Source organism: Panthera pardus, unplaced genomic scaffold, assembly GCF_024362965.1.
Source record: "Panthera pardus isolate Hobbes unplaced genomic scaffold, ASM2436296v1 HiC_scaffold_22, whole genome shotgun sequence".
Lineage (NCBI taxonomy): Eukaryota > Metazoa > Chordata > Mammalia > Carnivora > Felidae > Panthera > Panthera pardus.
In genome coordinates, this window is record NW_026526788.1 from 84,109,220 (window position 1) to 84,126,719 (window position 17,500).

General features: G+C 55.3%; 1 protein-coding gene across 11 annotated transcripts in view; it reads right to left on the reverse strand.

The window, feature by feature from the left end:
- EBF3 (EBF transcription factor 3) overlaps positions 1-17,500 on the reverse strand; it is a 126,574-nt gene that overhangs the window by 11,563 nt on the left and 97,511 nt on the right. For all 11 annotated transcript variants that reach the window (XM_019424590.2, XM_019424603.2, XM_019424604.2 and 8 more), the window contains one exon: positions 226-314. In XM_019424590.2, the coding sequence (XP_019280135.1) occupies positions 226-314 (89 nt within the window). The remainder of the gene's footprint in view (positions 1-225; positions 315-17,500) is intronic.

Here is a 17,500-nt window from a genome sequence, read left to right on the forward strand (position 1 = left end):
CGCGGCGACGAGACAGAAGACTGGCGGCCGCGGGCCCCCTTCCCTCACCCCTTCGCCCACCTGGGCCGGGCCGGGGCGGCCCCCCCGCACCTGTCGGCCTCGCCGTGGCTGCGGGGCTCGGGGCGTCTGGAAGCCCCCCTTCCCAGGGCACCTGCTGCCCCCAAACCGGAACCGGCCCGGTGGCGGACCCGCCGCACGCAGGGCGCCACATGCTCTTTTACTAACCTTGGGTAACCTTTCGGGATCACCCGGATGTCTCGGGATCACTTTCTGCAACCTCTGAAAGCCGTAATCTATGGTTGGTTCATTAAGGGCTGTAACGGGACACAGAAATGTAGGTCAGGTTAATTACTTTTATGCCATCCATTACTCGTTTATTGCACGCTTACAAATAAATGTGTAATTCGCCTTCTCTGACGCTCTTGAAGGCAAGCGCCCCCGAACGCCAGCTCTGTCTTAAGGAATGGATTTCCCCCCTTTCTTTCGCACATAAAGGCGATGATTATTTCTAATCTATAATTAGACGGGAAGAGAGTCCGAGGGTCCCTCGACACAGTGTAGAAACGGTGGCGCGGTCAGAAAGTTGCAAGTCTCGGGGCCACGTATAGCAATCCCCACTGTCATGATCACTGCCTGCATCACGCAGTGCCTTCCACACTGGCCAGGGATTTATGGGAAACTGGCAATTATGACATATGTCCAGCCATTGCTAGCCTCAGATTTATCCCTGTGGTCCTTTTCTGTCTAGCATATTGCCTGAGCACAAACTGGGCAGGAGGCGCACTTATTCTTGCAAAGCTTTAATAATCTGTGAATGGCTGACTACAAACTGATGTAGAGCACTATCATTCCACCAGCCTCACGGAATTGCCGGCCACAAATAGTAATTAATCTTTTTATCCCTCAAATTGTAATTTTGACTATGAACTGTGCGCGGCCATAAATCAGCGGTACACGCGCTGTGTGTACAGTGCATGAATCACGGCCGGGACTCCGTCCGACTGCACACTCCGTGTTTAACAAGCTTTATAAGGAGCCATTGGGCTTTATTATGGCTCTGCCTGACTCCAACAAAAACTGAGCCCGGAGGCCCGGGGACGCGAGTTAAGATGAAAATACTTATTAGAGTGCATTACTTCTTGATGTAGATATCGTTTTCCGCGGAGTAACGCCACGGTGCATGGCACGACATAAATCAGGGGGTTTTCTGAGCCTAATAGGACCTGCCGCCATCTATTCATTACGTAGCCGCAATTTGGGCCATCACTCATTAGCACGTAATTTGATGATTAACACCACCCAACTCAGCGGGTCTGCACGGCGCGGGGAACACAAAGGCGCCCGGCTTCGAGGAACGAGGTTACGGGCTGCCTTTGAAAGCGCTCTCCGAAATGACCGGTCACCGTTTTCCTCGAGCGTCGGCACCCACGGTGGGTCTCGCGCACGTACGCTCGATGATACGCCCGTAAGCCGAGGGCCACAATATGATCTGACATCCCCTCATGCATCCCGGAGACAAAGGTCCACGCAGGAATGTGAAGTAAGACATTTTCTTGTTAATAAAGCATTGATCCGACGTATTGATTTTACATGACATGGCTTTTGCTGCGATTTTGCCCTCTTTTTTCTTTGCAAATAGTAAAGCTCCTCAGAACGCCTCCGCGTGTGTGACGCGGCCGTCCAACTCTCTGTGATGTAAATTCCGTATGTGTAAAACCACTTCATAATCAAACCATTAATCATCAGAAGCTGTCAGCGTTGACTTGGGGACAATCTGTCATATCTCTGCCTGCCCAGGACGAGGGTGTCCGGCAAAAGTTGTGGTGCGGCCGGCCGGGCGGCTGGGCCTCACCGAGCCACTCGGGCCAGAGAGGATTAGATGAAGTATTACGTTGCTTGATTAGGGAACAAAAAGGGTGGCCCACTGTGCATTTCTAACGTGTCCGGTGTCTCCTCTCTCCCAGCTAATCACCATGACTGTTTGACTTAATGAATCGGCCTGATGAAAGGTGATCAGAAAAGATAGATGGGCGGCCACTATTGATTTCATGCAAATGCCCCTGACAGGTGATGGACGCTTTAATGCAAGCTTTCAGAAGCTTTATGACTTGTAATAACCATACACTCTCATTCTGGGAGAGACATTTTCCAATGTCTCAGTTGAATTGATATTCTCCTTCTAGGACTGAAAATATTTTAACGCGGCATAAATACGAGGGTACCTTTCACCCCCCCCCCCCCCGCCCACTTCAGCCCAGAGAGCGCTTACGTCCCAAGTGCGCTGCCAACAACGAGCTCGGCACTCCGCCGAGTGTTCGGGAGATGACGTGTAACTGTGCCACGGGAGGTCCCCGCCACGCGGGACGCCACAGAGGGCAGGGGGTGGGGGCCGCCGATGCGGCCCGAGATGCCACCGGGCACCCCGGCTCCTGGAAGCCCAACGAATTCACGTGGAAGCATCAGAAAAGCCTGCCTTCGCCTTTAAACTGCAGGAGAAGGGACACGCGCTCCGGGTGCTGGGGGGGAGGGGGGAGGGGGGTACCCAATCTGCCTCGGTGCCCCCAAGGGCAGCGGCCAGCGGCGGGCCCGACCGGCGGCCTTCCGAGGGCTGAGCCGCGCGGAGCCCGTCCGTCCCGCGGCGCCTGGCGGGACCTCGCTGGCAAACCTGCCACGGGAGGAGAAAGCACAAGAGCGAAGGCGCGCATCTAATAAATCCTCGGCGCGCCGAGTTTACAAGGCGAGGGCCCAGCCGAGCCAGGGCGAGGCTCTGGCACGTCCAGTCACAGAGCACCGAGCCAGGCCAATCAATACCACTTTCCTGTTTTAGAACTGGGTAATTATGAGGGGGAGAGATTGCCTGACCTTTCACCTGCACTGCATTACTTTGCTGATATTAAGATAAATTGCCTGATTTTGGGTAAACATATGCTGCAATTCAAACTGTCAGCACTGGTTTGCTCAGGGATAATTTGTATTGATCTCCCAGCTTCTTCCCAATTTTGCTTACTGACCTCGCGGATAATTAGAGAAGGAGCCTTGGGTGAGCTCGAGTCGGGGACGGAGAAGAAATATGAAGAAGAATAAAGCAAATTTGTTTTATGTTAATATTTGTAGGGTCCTCCTACCGCCCTCACATCTGTCAGCATCAGGAGAGCCGTAAATTAATGTACTTGGTTCCTGAGCAATTTATTCCAAGGAATTATTTAGCAGCATGCTTAGTCTCCGAACATGTGTCACTGGGTTAAATTAATTTAAACTCTGCCTTAAACACAACAAAAACAAATGTTATTTTCTGCTGAAGGGGAAAAAAACAAGACATTTCTCAAAACACATTATAAGCTTCCAACTTGCCGCGCGGATTCGCACATATCTGCAACCGAGAGGGTGAGTGTCATAATAAGCCGCCCCCCCCCCCCACCGAAGTAATTAGTGCCCATTATTTGTTCTGAATTCAAATCTTGCTAAGACGGGCCGCCGCGTATGAAAGAGATGGGTGTGTGCGCAAAATTATATCATTTAAGATATGTCAGATTATAAGGCTGTTGTATCAAAAGTCATAAAACAAATCTCCCTTGTGAAATATCTCTTTATTAACCGTGCCATAAGATATTAACATTCCTCATTTAGTGGAGGGCCTTTTATCTGTTTCAAATACATTATTCGTCCTTTTAGAGATAAACTGTATTAATATCCATTTGAGTAGGCTACCGCGGCCTAATGCATAGTAATTTTTGTTGGAGAGCTTTTATTTTAGAATAAGAAAATTACACAGCAATAAAACCTGAATGAATCAGAAGCGAGAATAGCCGGGAATCACATTCCATGCCAAATGGGGCGAGCCATCAGGCCGCCTGTGAAAAGCCAGATATCCGGCTATCACATGCAGGCCAGCATCCAGCGCGGCTCATACGAATAGAGGCTGACACGGCCACAGAGAGTCAGTGATTCCTCCACACCGGAATAGCCTACAGCTCGGGACGGATACATATTTAAATATATTTGAGTGTACTGGAGTTAATCTCGTTACTTTACATGCATTAAAGTCATAACAGAAGAGGCATTCTAAATATTTAAGTCATGCCCGTGTACTGGGGGATTAATCATCGCGCAATTGATAAAATTTTAACGGTCTGTGATGTCAGTTCAGGTTGGGATTGCCGGAGCTAATGTGGCAGCAGAAAATGGCATCGGGCTCTGAGCTCCAGCTGTGGCCAGCGCAGCTCCCGTCGGCCCTGCTGCAATTAGAAACGTACCAATGGGCAAGCGTCCGTGGAATTTTCTTTCTTGTGACATACATAGTTTTAGTTTTCATTCTGATGGCTTAAGCTTCTTTGTCAGCCAGCCCTGCCCTGAGGTCTGTGTTAATCTCTACGACCCCAAAATGTGTATGATTATTTTATTAGGCTCCAATAGCAAAGTCCATTAAGGTATAAACCCAATTCAGTTAAGCAAGGGGGTGTGTCCGGGACCTCTGGGTTGACCACACACACACACACACACACACACACACACACACACACACACACACAATTTCAGACTGGAAAACCTGTATGTTTGGGGCCAGTGAGTGTTTTTCTACAAAGAGCAACTCTCGGGGGGGTGGGCACCGAGCCACCAAACAAACTGTCTGAAGTCCGTCCCCGTTCACCTGACATTTAGTAAGCAGCTACTACGTGCCTGGGGCTTGGCCGTGGGAAACCTGCCCCCGAGGGCGCCCGGGAGCAGTGGGTGGCGACCCCTTGGTGGTGGTGAAGCTGCTGCTTGGGGCGGGGTGGCTGCCTGCCCAGGGCGCTGACGTCCCGTCCCCACACCCTGGCCCGGAGGCACCCTGCCTGCTCACAGGGACTGGACTGTGGCGGGAAGGAGGGGGTCTCGGTGACCCAGCTTTGCTGTGACGGCCACCTCCCGCCCACCCCCTGCCAGGGGGACCAGGAGGCCAGCCCAGCCAGCGCAGTGCGCCTAGACTCAAAGCACCCCGGACTGACAGCTCTTACGACCACACTCCTGCCTTTAAAACAGCGGCATTAAACGCACGGGGTGGGGGGCGGGGGGGGGGGGTGAGTGGCGGGGGAGAACGCCGGCAGGTAGGAAACAAGCCACTTTTCCCATCGCCCCTCTCTGTTGTTTAAACGGGAGCCCGGCCAGCAAAGGAAGGCACAAGAAGTTTTAGGTTTGGCACAAATCTTCCTCCTGCCTCCGACAATAAAAACAGGAAGACATTCATTTGCTTCATTCCAGCTGCTGGTTGCAGCCATTATACGGGTTCTAGTTTCATTTCAATAATGATCATCTTCCTGTAACTTCCCAATCATGCATTTGTCATAATGCAGTAATTTTCGAGCTACAAACAGATCCTCATAATGAGGCAGTTTTTCACATTAGCAACATAACTACATAATAAGAACATCTGCAGTTCCTTTTCCGAGGGACAAGAACGCACTTCAATTAAGGCAATGGGGATTGTTAAATAAGATATAGTATATTTTACTAACAGGATACCCAGACCCTGCCCCAGCAGACTGCGAGCCTTCAGTGTGCCTGAATGAACACAGGTTGTAATGTGTAAAAATTAAATAAAGTAAAATTAAATTGCTCAATACAAAGACATCCCTCTAGAGGGTGTTAGTGATTTCAGTGACAAAGTGCTATTTGCTGACAAGTAGTTTACACATTAACCAGCTGAATCCAAGGGGGAAAAATGCCAATAGCAATTATATCACCTTGAGGTTATTAAATGTCCCACTGATAAGTAACTAGGTGAACTTGACCAGGTGATAAACACTGCTGTGAGCAAATGATCGCACAGTGAAGAATGTTTCTCTGTCCTGCTGTTTCTCCAGATAGCTTTTCTCTCAAAAATGACTGTATAAAAAGTTGCATTAAAAACGTGTGGCCGCGGAGGACCAAACCGGAGCTCAGCGCCCCCCACCCCGCACCTCAGCGCCCCCAGGTGCCGCCACCACTCCACGTCGAGACCGTCGCGCGAGGTCTGCAGACGCCTGTTTCCTCTCCCCTTTTTGGGCTTGAAAATGATGCCAGCTCGTCTACTTCATCATCAACCGTCTCCTCCAAGCGCATTTCATCTATAAGAAATTCAGATGCTCGGGAAATTAAAATTTCAAAGATCTGCTGCAAAAAAAAATCAATGGGGCGAGATCAATGCTCATAGAAATTTCATGAACTTTGAACTGATCCGGGATGATGATGAGAGAGGCCTGGAGTTTCAGGCGGCTGACGGCTCCGCGTGCGGATGAAAAGCGGCCCGCGCGGCAGAGAGGAGGGCCACGGTTTAGATGGGTTTTCGCTTTCATATTTTGTCCGACAAAAAAATTAATTTTTAGTCTATTTCAGTAACAAGCAAAAATAGAGAAAAAAAAAAAAAAGCCTGCCTTCCCGACAGGACGCGCGAGACCCCCACTTCTTAAGAGCACCTAATGCTTTGCACATTAACGCGGCCACGAAATGAAATCGGTTCCCTTTGCAGCCGATTGCAGGTGCAAATTAATATTGTAAAATGAAGATCAATACACGGACAGGGCCAAATCAATACTGGCTAAATTATTGCTGCATTTTCCTCCTCATTCAAGATGAGTTGTGTTTTCCTCTCAAAGTCAATACTTTGCAGCTTTTCTCATTAATTTCTCAATAAATTTGGCAATGAATTTCAATCACAGAACTCGGCAGGGTGAGCCAGGCGCCGTGGCGTGCACGGAAACACAAAGGCCACGGCGGTTCTGCGTCACGCACCAGAGGCGTGGGCCCCAGGAGCCCCCACCCGGCCCGGCCCCCCTGGGTGGGCACCTACGGGAAGGCCTCGGGTCACCCTTTGCGGACGCCGAGCGGCTGACCCCGGGCTGCCCTCACCCAACCGACCTGGCCCTTCCGCGCCCCCCCCCCCCCCCGCCACGGGTCCCCGCCACCAGCAGGGGGATCAACCCCACCCCGGCCCGCCTCTGGTCCACGTGTGGCCGCCGCCACGGAAGCCCCTCCGACCCGCCAGCCGAAGGGTATTTTCCGAAAGCAAGACTTCCGAGGATGGGAAAAATGCCACGCTTGACTTCTAATTGGAAGTCAGGTGCCTCCCCGTTCGTATGGGGAATATTGTTCACACACGCAGCCCAGCCCGGCCTGTGCACAGGGACCCGCTTCCATTCACCACCGCCTGGCAGCGGATGACAGCATTGTGATGTGACACCAAATGCAGAAAAGGGGACAGCTCATCTTCCTTGTTACCAAAATAATACCCTTGCTGACAACTACTGGATTGCATTCAAACAATTCTGTTTACATACCTCAAAGAATACACTGGATTACAGCTTTCACAGCATGGCGAAACTACACCTGCCGAGCCCGGCCCGGCAGCTAAGGAAAACTAAGGCACCTGCGTATCAGCCGCCCTCACTTCCCGGACGGCTCCGTCTCCAGGGACGGGGAGCCCGGAGACAGACTCCCCACGGCGGCGGCTCCGGGGTGGGCGAGGGGCCCTGGCCGTCCCGCAACCCCCGCGCCCCCCCACCAAGGCTGTCCCGACAGACGGGAGCTCCCTCTACGTATAAAGAGCCTCCAAACAAGAGGAGAGGCCGGCCACTGAAACCGCGCTCTGTGCACGAGAGGTCTCGCGCTGGCCGTCATCCTTTCCCCGAGAAAGAAAAGTCAAGTGTCCTGGTTGCTGCTAAACCTCTTAGAGACGGTCTTTCAAGGAAAGGTCTTAAAACCCAAACAGGCAACATAACGCTCTGTGGAGAACCATCCCGGCAATGGATTTGCACACTCTAAACCAGCGTAAAATCTCTGTTCAGACAGAAGCTGAAGAATGAGCTCTGAAAAGTAATACCCGCCCCCCCCAACTCCCAAGGCTGGGGGTGTTCCTGCTGCGGAAAGACCCCCGCCCCCGTGCCGCCGAAGCCAGCCAGCCCCCCGCCCCACCCCCACCGCGGGCCCACACTCCCAGCCGTCCACTCACTCGCTCGCTCGGGGCCCGTCCTCCTCCCCGAGGGTGGGGCCCGCCACCCTGTGTCACGGCACCTGACCTGCCCCACGCGAGGTGCACGGCAGCAGGAGGGGTCGCCACATTTTTGACGGGGGGGGGGGGGGGAGGCCAAGGTGAATGTGACACCATCCTCCATCCACACAAACGTTTAGGTGAATGTGACACTGTCCCGTGTCCACCCCAAGGTTTCAGCACCTGTGATTACCCACGTGTCTGTGAGCTGGTGAACTGCACGGTACTCAGCCTTGCAGAGGAACGAAGATCTGACGTGGGCTACCGTGCGGCCGACGTGCCACCGAGTGAAAGACGCCAGTCGCAGAGGGCCGCGTGCTGCGTGATTCCATTTACGTGAAACGTCAGGAGAGGGCAAGTGCACAGGAGGGGAGCTGGGGGCGCAGGGGGAGGCAAGGGACAGGAACGGGGAACGCCCAGGGACCGCTCACGGGTACAGCGCTCCTTTCCGTGCAGTGAAAGTGTTCTTGAATGAACAACGCTTGCACAACTCTGTCCACAGACTAAAACCTACGAAGTATACGCTTTGGGTGAATTTTATGCCACGTGAATTCCATCTGCATAAAAAAACTAGATTTCAAGTGAAGGTAGCATCTCTAATCTGGATTAGACTACACACCAGCTCTCCCTCCACCGAGGAAAACGCTCTTCCTGGTCGTTCCTGGTCGGAACGTCGTCTCGTGATAAGGGCGCTGCCGGCACTTCTGTAAAGAAGAGAGGTCTACCCAGGGGTGAAGGAGGCCGACCCCGGCTTTGGGGAAGGGGGGTTCACAGGGAAGGCCTCCCATTTACGGAGCGTAACGGCTTCCCAACGTCACTGCCCTTTGCAGTCTCCACTCAGGCGGCCCCCACTCCTGGTTTTCAAGCTGGGTGAGGAACAGGAATGTTCTAAGGCAGAGCCCTCGAGGCCATCACCGAGATTAATGTAAATGCTACTAGGATCCCCAACCACAGTCCTTGCACACAGGACTCTGAGTTACGTGCTCACGTAAAACGGTTTTGCTTCCATACAAGGTGTCCTGAAATCCCACGGTGTACTGGGATCGGAAGGCCCCTGTGGCCTCACGGGACCTCCCCGCCACCCCGCAGCCCCTGCCTCTCACCCAGACTGGCTTGGAGTTCACGCTCGGTCCACACTCTTCTCCCTGCCTGGAAACTCCCCACCCCTGCTGCCCACGTCCAGGGCGGCCTCCCCAGCCACCCGCACCACCTCCCTCCTAGGAGACCCCCGGTGCCTCGGCTGTCCCTTCCTCACAGAACTTAGCAACTTTTAGCACTGTTTTATTCACTTCTTTTCCATATCCTGTTCCGTTCCCATAAGACTGTGAGTCAGCAAGACTATAAACGGGGCTCATGCATCAGACATCGGCCGGGTGCGGCCCAGAACCCGGCATCACGGCTCCTTCCTCTGCCGAGGAACCCACCGTCGAGGGCTGCCTCACCCCGAGCACCGGTGAGACCCAGACCCCTCCTTCTCCGAATCGCCTGCAGGGCCCCGCTGAGTACCTGGTGCGGGTGGGCATCGGGCAAACCCTGAGTGTTTTCCGACACCAGGCTAAGTTCCAAATCGCGTGGACAGGGAGCTTCACTATCGCGTCCTTCCACACCCTGCTCGTCTTTAACGTCGTTCCTGGTAATCGTGTGTTCCAAGGGCAGAGGACAGGTGCCGTGAGCCTCTGCAGAACTCTGGGCCGTGAGGGGCGGAGGCGCGTGAGGGGCGGGGGCGCATGGGTGACGGGTGCAGGGCCCCAAGCACCCAGGCTGTTCTCCACGGCACCCTGACGAAGCTCCAGCAACCTGGGGCGCTGTCGTGGGGGCTGTGACAGTAGAACGTCAGCATGAGCACCCCCCCCCCCCGCCCCAGGCAGGGAGCCGTGGGACACTGCACCGCCACACCTCGTTTTCGTGGTATTTAAACAAGTCAACTCTGAAACGACCTCTGAATTTACAGGCTTTAGCCCGGGAACGTGCTGTCGTCCAATGCCAGGTACGTGGTAAAGCCACGTCACGTAGCTCCTACACCCACAAAACCGCTGTGGTGGCTGCAATCCCTTGACCTGGGGCTTGTCTACCAGCCCAGCACCGAGGGGCCTAAAACTTTACATGGGATGTTTCTGTACCGGGGAGGGTTCGTTAGAAAAAGCACCAGTTGGTCTCCAACACCAGGGATGGACTTTTTGTGGGAAAGCCTGTGGCTGCCTGCCAGTGCCGGGCACCCAGATCCACAAGACTGGAGAGGGGTCCGACCCTGCAGGCCCCCAGCCCCCCACCCTCCGTCCAGTGTCCCTGGGGCTGCGATGAGGAGGGCGGAGGGGCATCGGGCAAGGGCCTTCTCCTCGGAGAATAAGGCGTGACAAGACAGAGAAGGAATCTGGCAGAATCCCCCGCATCTGGCCACCTCGGGGTCCTGACCTAGGTCCTCAAGGGTCATCCGACGCTCAGAGCGGGAGAGGACCCCGGCCCTGGGACCCACGCTCGGCAGCAGGGTTTCCGTGAGTGGGAGAGGTGAGGCAGGCCCGCCGCACGAGGGCAGGGAAGGGGGAGTCTGCACAGGAGGAGGGACAGACAGACCCACCGCCAGGCTGCACCTTAAAGAAACTCCCTCTAAAGATGATTTACACCAATGCTTAGCACAATCTGCAGCGGCCAATTGTCTCCACGGGAGTTTCTGTATTTAAAGTTTAACACGGTCTGTAATGAGCCTTCCAGAGCATACGTGCAACACCACATACACTCAGGTCCCTGGTGGGGCCAACTTACTCCGTATGCTTGTTAAGAGTATTTGAAACTTCTATTTTTTTGCGGGGGGGGGGGGGGGAGGGCAGCAAATCGTCCGCGTCACTAATAGCTTTCCACTTTGTTCTTCTTTTATTGAAAAAACCATTCTAAGAAAAGAATCACTCATTTTGCATTTTCTACAATGAATCAGAAAGGCCCAACTGATCTGAATGATCATTTCTTACAAGTACTTTTTCTCAGGCTGAGCTTTTGGGATCCAAGTCACCACGGAACAAGTGTGCACGGACAGGTGCGCAGACCTTCCCCGAACAAAGCCCAGGCCGCCCCGGAGCTCGCAGGGCGTCCCCGTCCCAGCCTGTGCGGCATGCCACAGTGGACCGCACTCGCTGCCCACGTCGAGCCTGGGCCCTGCACCGTGCCCCGCGTCCAGCCAAACGGACCCCGGCGGGAGGAGGCCGTGGCATCCCTGCCGGGGCTCGGCGACACGTAGTCCTGGCTTCTGTTCTCCCAGGATCACAGAGACACCTGACCTAGTCCCCTTCTTTAGTGCTGAAAGCACCACACGCTTCCGTCTAAGGTTCTCCATCGAAAGGTTGTTCCGACGCCTCCCTTGGTCTCCATCGCCGGACTCGTAGATTTTCGCCAGGGTGAGTTGCGGGATTTTATTTGCACATTTGTTATCTCTGCTTTGCTGTGCGCTTCAGCTGACTGTATTTCACGTTGTGCTTTCGAATGGGGGGTTCACCCGTTCCCCACCCCCGTGCCCTTTCCAAGCTGTTCTCGGAAACGCGCGAGGCATCCGTGCCAACCAGAGGCTCGGAACAGACCCCCCGCACGTGAGCCCATCCCCTTCCGTGACTCTCCCCGTGGCCCCCCGGGCGGGCAGGGAAGCCAGGGAGCCTGCCCGTGCCGGGGACTCAGCGGGCAGAGGGCCAGGCCCCCTCCTCCGCCCGTCCACGTCTCGACGACCACTGAGTGAAACCCGGATGACCCTTTTGTCCTTTGGGGAAGATAAATGGCTGTGTCCTCTCGGCTACATTTTGTCAGGTTTGGTGCCGGAGAGTCAATACCTTCACCTTGACATGGAAACTTCGTGATTTATCAGTTGGTTTCTCCTCCTGGGTTAGCGCGGCCCCGGGAAGCGCGGCCAATCGGGGCGCAGGGAGCGGACTTTGGTCACAGCCACTTGGAAAACAACCACAGCCCCTCTGATGACAGACAAATGTGTCTTGTTAGCAACTGCCCAAAAGCGCTTGACTTGTACTAATAACAAAAAGGCCATGCTGGTCACCGTGGGTCCAAAGACGAAGCACCCTGTCACCAGCCTGGTTGGGAAATTAGCAAATAATGTTCTTTTCCTTGATAAATGGGTGACAGCTCCCTCTCACCAATCATTTTTAACATTTTGATGCATGCCTACGATCCCACTGGAGGAGCAGAAAAGTTTACTGGCCCTCAATTTTCAGATGATGAATGGAAGTCTCTAAATGTGCGATTTCTGTATGAGGTATAGTTCATTTTAAGCAATTCTAGTAAATGGGTGTCACTGATTAGGACAAATAGTCTACTTGTGCAATAGCACAAGCGGTGTGTCTCATTCTCTGGGCCTCCTTCGAGACAGGAGGCAAGGGGACAGCGGTGACCCCGGGAGCCCTCCCAGCGCCAGGCCTGAGACGGGCATGTTGTGGATGTCCACACCGCCAGGGCCCAGGCAGCATGCCGGCAGGTTCACTGACGTCCACCTGGCCTCATGCTGAACCGCACAGTGCAGAGGGCACCAGGTGGGTGCCCTCCCTTCCCCCCGGGCCCCGAGGAGTCCTGCCAATGACCCCAAAGACGACCAGCCAGCCCCAGGCACACACCGTCCCAGTCAGAGGGCAAAACTCTGCCCTCTAGGGGCGCCCGGGGGGGCTCAGTCGGCCGAGCGTCCAGCTTCAGCTCAGGTCACGATCTCGCGGTTTGTGAGTTCGAGCCCCGCCTGTCGGGCTCTGTGCCGGCAGCCCGGAGCCTGGAGCCTGCTTCGGATTCTGTGTCTCCCTCTCTGCCCGTCCCCCACTCACACTCTGTCTCTGTCTCTCTCAGAAATAAACATTAAAAAGAAATCCGCCCTCTACCGCCAGCATGCAAACAAATGACAAGAGCCCGGGCTCTTGAGCCCAGCTGCGTTGGGACAAGAAATGGCGGTGGGTGCAGGAGCTGTGCGCGAGGCAGACAGCTGTCCCGGCCCTCCGACTCCGGACAGGCCCGGACACGGCCTGAGCTGAAAACACAGGCCCCACATCACAAACCTCACAGAAAAGCCAAGGCGTCTACCTGCCAGGGACCCTCCGACCGCCGGGTAGGAGCCGTGAACCCCGTCGTGGCCAACAGAGAGGAGCAGACAGGGAACAGCCAAGAGCCACGGGGCCTCACTGGCCACAGCAGACGCTTTCATGGCTGGAAGCTTCCCCAAACTCCAGGGCCCGTAATTACAGTATTTGTTTCTCCACCAGGTCCGCGCATGTGGTTAAATATTTGTCATTGAAATAGTCCGGTGGCTTCCACTGACGAGAAGCCATCAGCATCCAGTTTAGCACAGTGGAAACAGTGTGATGGGGGAGGGGGGGACTAGGAATCATTTGTGCTGTGGGTACAAGTAATCTGTCTGAAGAGCGCCGGCCGGGGGGACGGCTGGTTGGGGCTGCCTGTGGTCGAAGGGCACTATTGACTCTACAGCGTGTCACCGTGCTGTTGACAGAATCACATCTGAATGCACACAAAAGATCTTTAAACCACTTCAGAAACAGGAGTGCCTTTCAAGGGGTGACAGGAGGTGGGGGGTAAACGGTGGAAGTCTGCCGGAGGCCACAGAAGGCCCTGGGCGCAGAAACAGTCACCCCATAGGGCCAGGACAACACCTGAGGACAGGGCGGTCCCCGCCTTGACACGTCCCCCGATTGAGGCACAATCTGACTTCAAACAAACGACAACACAAATACTGTATCGGAAAGAACACAAACTGTTAGCAATTACTGGCTGAGTAGTGATTTCACAAGCCGGAAACTGAATGCACATCTTTGTGCAGAAAATAATCGTTTTCATGTCCCCGCCAAGTAAACGCACCGCAGACCTGAGCCTGGCCCACGCGTGCAGCGCTCCGGCTCCCGCCGCGGCCACTCTGGACATGCCGTTAACTGCCAGGACCTTGATCCGTAACTGGCTTTGGCCTGTGGCACACAGTATGTCGTCTCCCGGTAATTTGTGATAATTTCTGTAATTGAGCAAAAGAAATCTCTAAAATGAAGGTGGGTCAGCCAAGCATCCAGGCGCAGGACGTCAACCCTAAGAGCCCCCCCCACCCCCACCCCGGGACACCCGCGGGACGACGCTTGAAGGGGAGCCACGACGGACCAGCTTCGGTGTGTCTGTGCCCCAGGAAACAGTTTCGCCACGTGGACGCTTCGCGGCAACAGCGACAGTCACATTCGTGCAAGAACGCCTCACACGCGGAAACGTGTCTGTGAAACGAGTTTTCGTTCTAACGTAATTTCAATTAGAAGCGTACAAATCCCAATTTGTCTCAATCAAGTAACGCGGCAATGCCTACATCCTAATTGAAAAATTATTTCTTACTGCTCTTAACAACTCGATGTGTTTCTCCTGGCGAAGTTATGAATGTGAAACCGTTTGGTCTGCCCATACCAGGAGTTTCTCAGGTAGGCTACCCTAGGACTAGTTTAATTACTATTAAACAAGCAAATGACACGCTATCAGACAAATATTAAAACAAGCATTGCGCTCAGTTATTAATTTGCACGATTCACTTTTAAATGCAGCAAATATCTCATTAATTTAATTTTAGGTGCCTACCCGTTTATATTGCATTTTACAGTCTAAAAGGCAATTTACTATTAACTGGCAATTACATACAGAGTGATTGTTAATTCTGCTCCTAAGTGCTAGCCGCTTGAAAACTGTTCTCTCTCTCTCATTTTTGACCTTCTTACAACAGGGGTGAGACGCACTGGGAATACAAAGGACCCGTGTGGAGGAGCCGGACAGGTCACTTGTGACTCCTTCTTTTAATTCACCATGCTAATCAACTGAACTGCCACTACCTCCCAAGGTAATTCGGCCTTGATAGCGGTTCAAAGCAGCAGGCCAGAGGGCCCGGAAGGACGGACGGATGGACGGGCCCGGGGCGGGGGCAGCAGAGAGCACCCACACCCACTCCGGGTTGACTGATCGGGTCTGGTTCTGAAAAAATCTGGTGTTTCTCAGATCACTGTAAACAGATCATTTAGGCCTTTTGCGTCTGGCGGGCGGGGCCCCTCCTCCTCGGGCAGGTTCATTATCCCCGGGGCCTGGCTGCCTCGGCCGGGAAGGTTCACCGTGAGGGTGTCCCGGCAGCCTCCGGGACTGATAGGAGCCAGATGCCCAGGGGACGGCGCCCTCCCTGCAGGGGCTGCGCGCCCGTGTCCCGACGTCCAGAAGGGCTGGCTCGATTTTCAGGGGGGAGAGTGCAATTCCCAGTGATTACTTCATTGTCCCCATCAATTTCAGGGCAATGCAAATCAGACAGAAGCTTCCAGGTCAGACAGGTTATGACCCCACCTTTCCTCTGCTCCCTGAGAGTGTACGGGGCCCCGTATCCCTTACACAGCGTTTGAAATGTATATTCCCGTTAATGATTGAGGCTGGGGGTGGGGGGGGGGGCAATAGATTAGCCTCCCGCTCGGAAAGCCTGAGCTCACTGAATGGCCTCATTGAAACGCCCATTCGTGGGAGAACTCTGCATGGGCAGAGGGGACCCTGAACCCGTGGCCCTAGAAGCCCAGTCAGCGTGGGGGTGGGGGACACGACGTCCACCCCGCAGAAATGGAAGACGGCACCAGGGACAGCGGGTGGCAGCCGGCACTCTTGGGGGATAACCCTGGAGCAGCCCAGACCCGGGAGAGGAAGCCAAGGAAGGTGTTGTGCACCGAGAGCCACCCCGGCACCCAGCCAGCCCCCCCACCCGGGCAATACTGCTCCTAGGGGCCCTGCACACGTGACCCCTGCTGGCCAGTGACAGGCGGCCCCACCCCCACACAGTTTCTCATTTTCCTGTGCTGGTCTCCAAAGCTCAGCCCGGCCCCTCCTGCAGCCAGAGAGCAGAACCGGACCTTTCTGTCATCACGTCCTTCTCACAACGCCACTGACCCGCCCCCCCCCACCCCCACCCCACCCCACCCCACCCCACCCAATCCTGCAGATGCGAAGGTCTGATCTATGACAGCAGCCCCTGAAGGCACCGCTGAGGCCTAGAACCAGGATGATGGGCAGAATAACTGCTGTGGGAGAGCCCGTCCTCCGTGTCTGTGCAGATGGGCAGGTCGGGCTGGCCGCATTCGGACACGCTCACGGCAGGGCCTTCCACCAGCCAGGACGCCCATGTCACGTGGCAGACGCGTGAGCCCACACACAACACGGCTGTGAGGAGACAGGAAATGTCTCCTCCTTGGACGAGCCGAGGCCCCTGACGGCGGTCACCCTGACCATCCACAGAAGGTGCCGCCTGTGAGAGCCCACCTGGGGCAGACGTGGCCCCTAAGTTCTCCCTGACCTACACAAAACCCACGGGGGCAGGCCGGCGAGAGAGTGGGACTCAGAGGGGTCAGGAGGCACCGGGCCCAGGACCTCCGGCCAACACCAGGCAGAGGGGAGCTTGCACAGCGTCAAGTTCACAGGCCAGAGACGTGCGGCGCCCGTGAGCTGTGAACACGGAGGGGCACAGAGGCCCCACTGGGTACAGGACGGAACTCTGGCCACACCGCCCAGGGACCTGGCACCTGGCTGGACCCACCACCCAGCACTCGTCGGAGACGCGTGGACACTCCCAAGATGCCCCACGTTGCATAACCCCATTTTGCATGAGACACACGGGGGGCCTCACAGACTCGAGGAGCTGACCCTCTCAGCGTCTGGATCTTCCCAGGGGGCCAAAAGCGCCCAGACCCCAGCAGAGGGCCCAGGATGCGCACCCATAGCTTTTCGCTACGTCCACTTCCCCCTTGTTCCTTGGCAGTTCTGGGCTCCTGGGAGCGTGTGCTGGTCCCATAGGAGGAACAGCCCTTAGCGTGGACACCTCCTCTCCCACCTTGACCGTGTGGCAGGGCACTGGGACAGACAACAGAGGAGGAAACGCCCCCCGATCGAGGACCCCAGGTATCGCTGGCGGCCAAGCTGTTAAGGGTCTGGACGCCTCTGGGGACGACAGTCATGGCTCTGAGAGGACCCAAGTCAGGCCCACCCCTGAGGTGATGTCGGGCCTATGGGAAGCGGTGCTGGAAGAATCTTCAGTTTTCGTCCCACACCCATTCAACCCTTCCTACAAGGGGGAGTGCGTGAGTAAGCTCTCCTTCCTCTTCACACCCCTACTCGGACAGCGTCCCTCCACCCACCCCCCGCCTGGTGGACAGAGAGGCCCACATCCCAGAGGAAGGGAGGCCACACCCGCTCTGGGGCATCCTGCAGCCAGTGACGGCGTGTTGTCAAGCCCGCGCCCAGCCCAGGCTCCCGGCACGGACCCCCCGGCCCCCTCACCACGCCACCACGTCAAGGCCACGGTAGGAATAGAACAAGCGCCCATCCCTGCCGCCCCACGGGGTTTCGGCAGGTGCTGCCCAGCGGTACAAACCCTTCTCAAACGTTACAACTTTTGCAGTTGGCTAGGAGGCCATCAAAACGCAAAGACACCTTGAGTTTATTTATGGCGTTTGTCAAGAGCAACCTCGGACA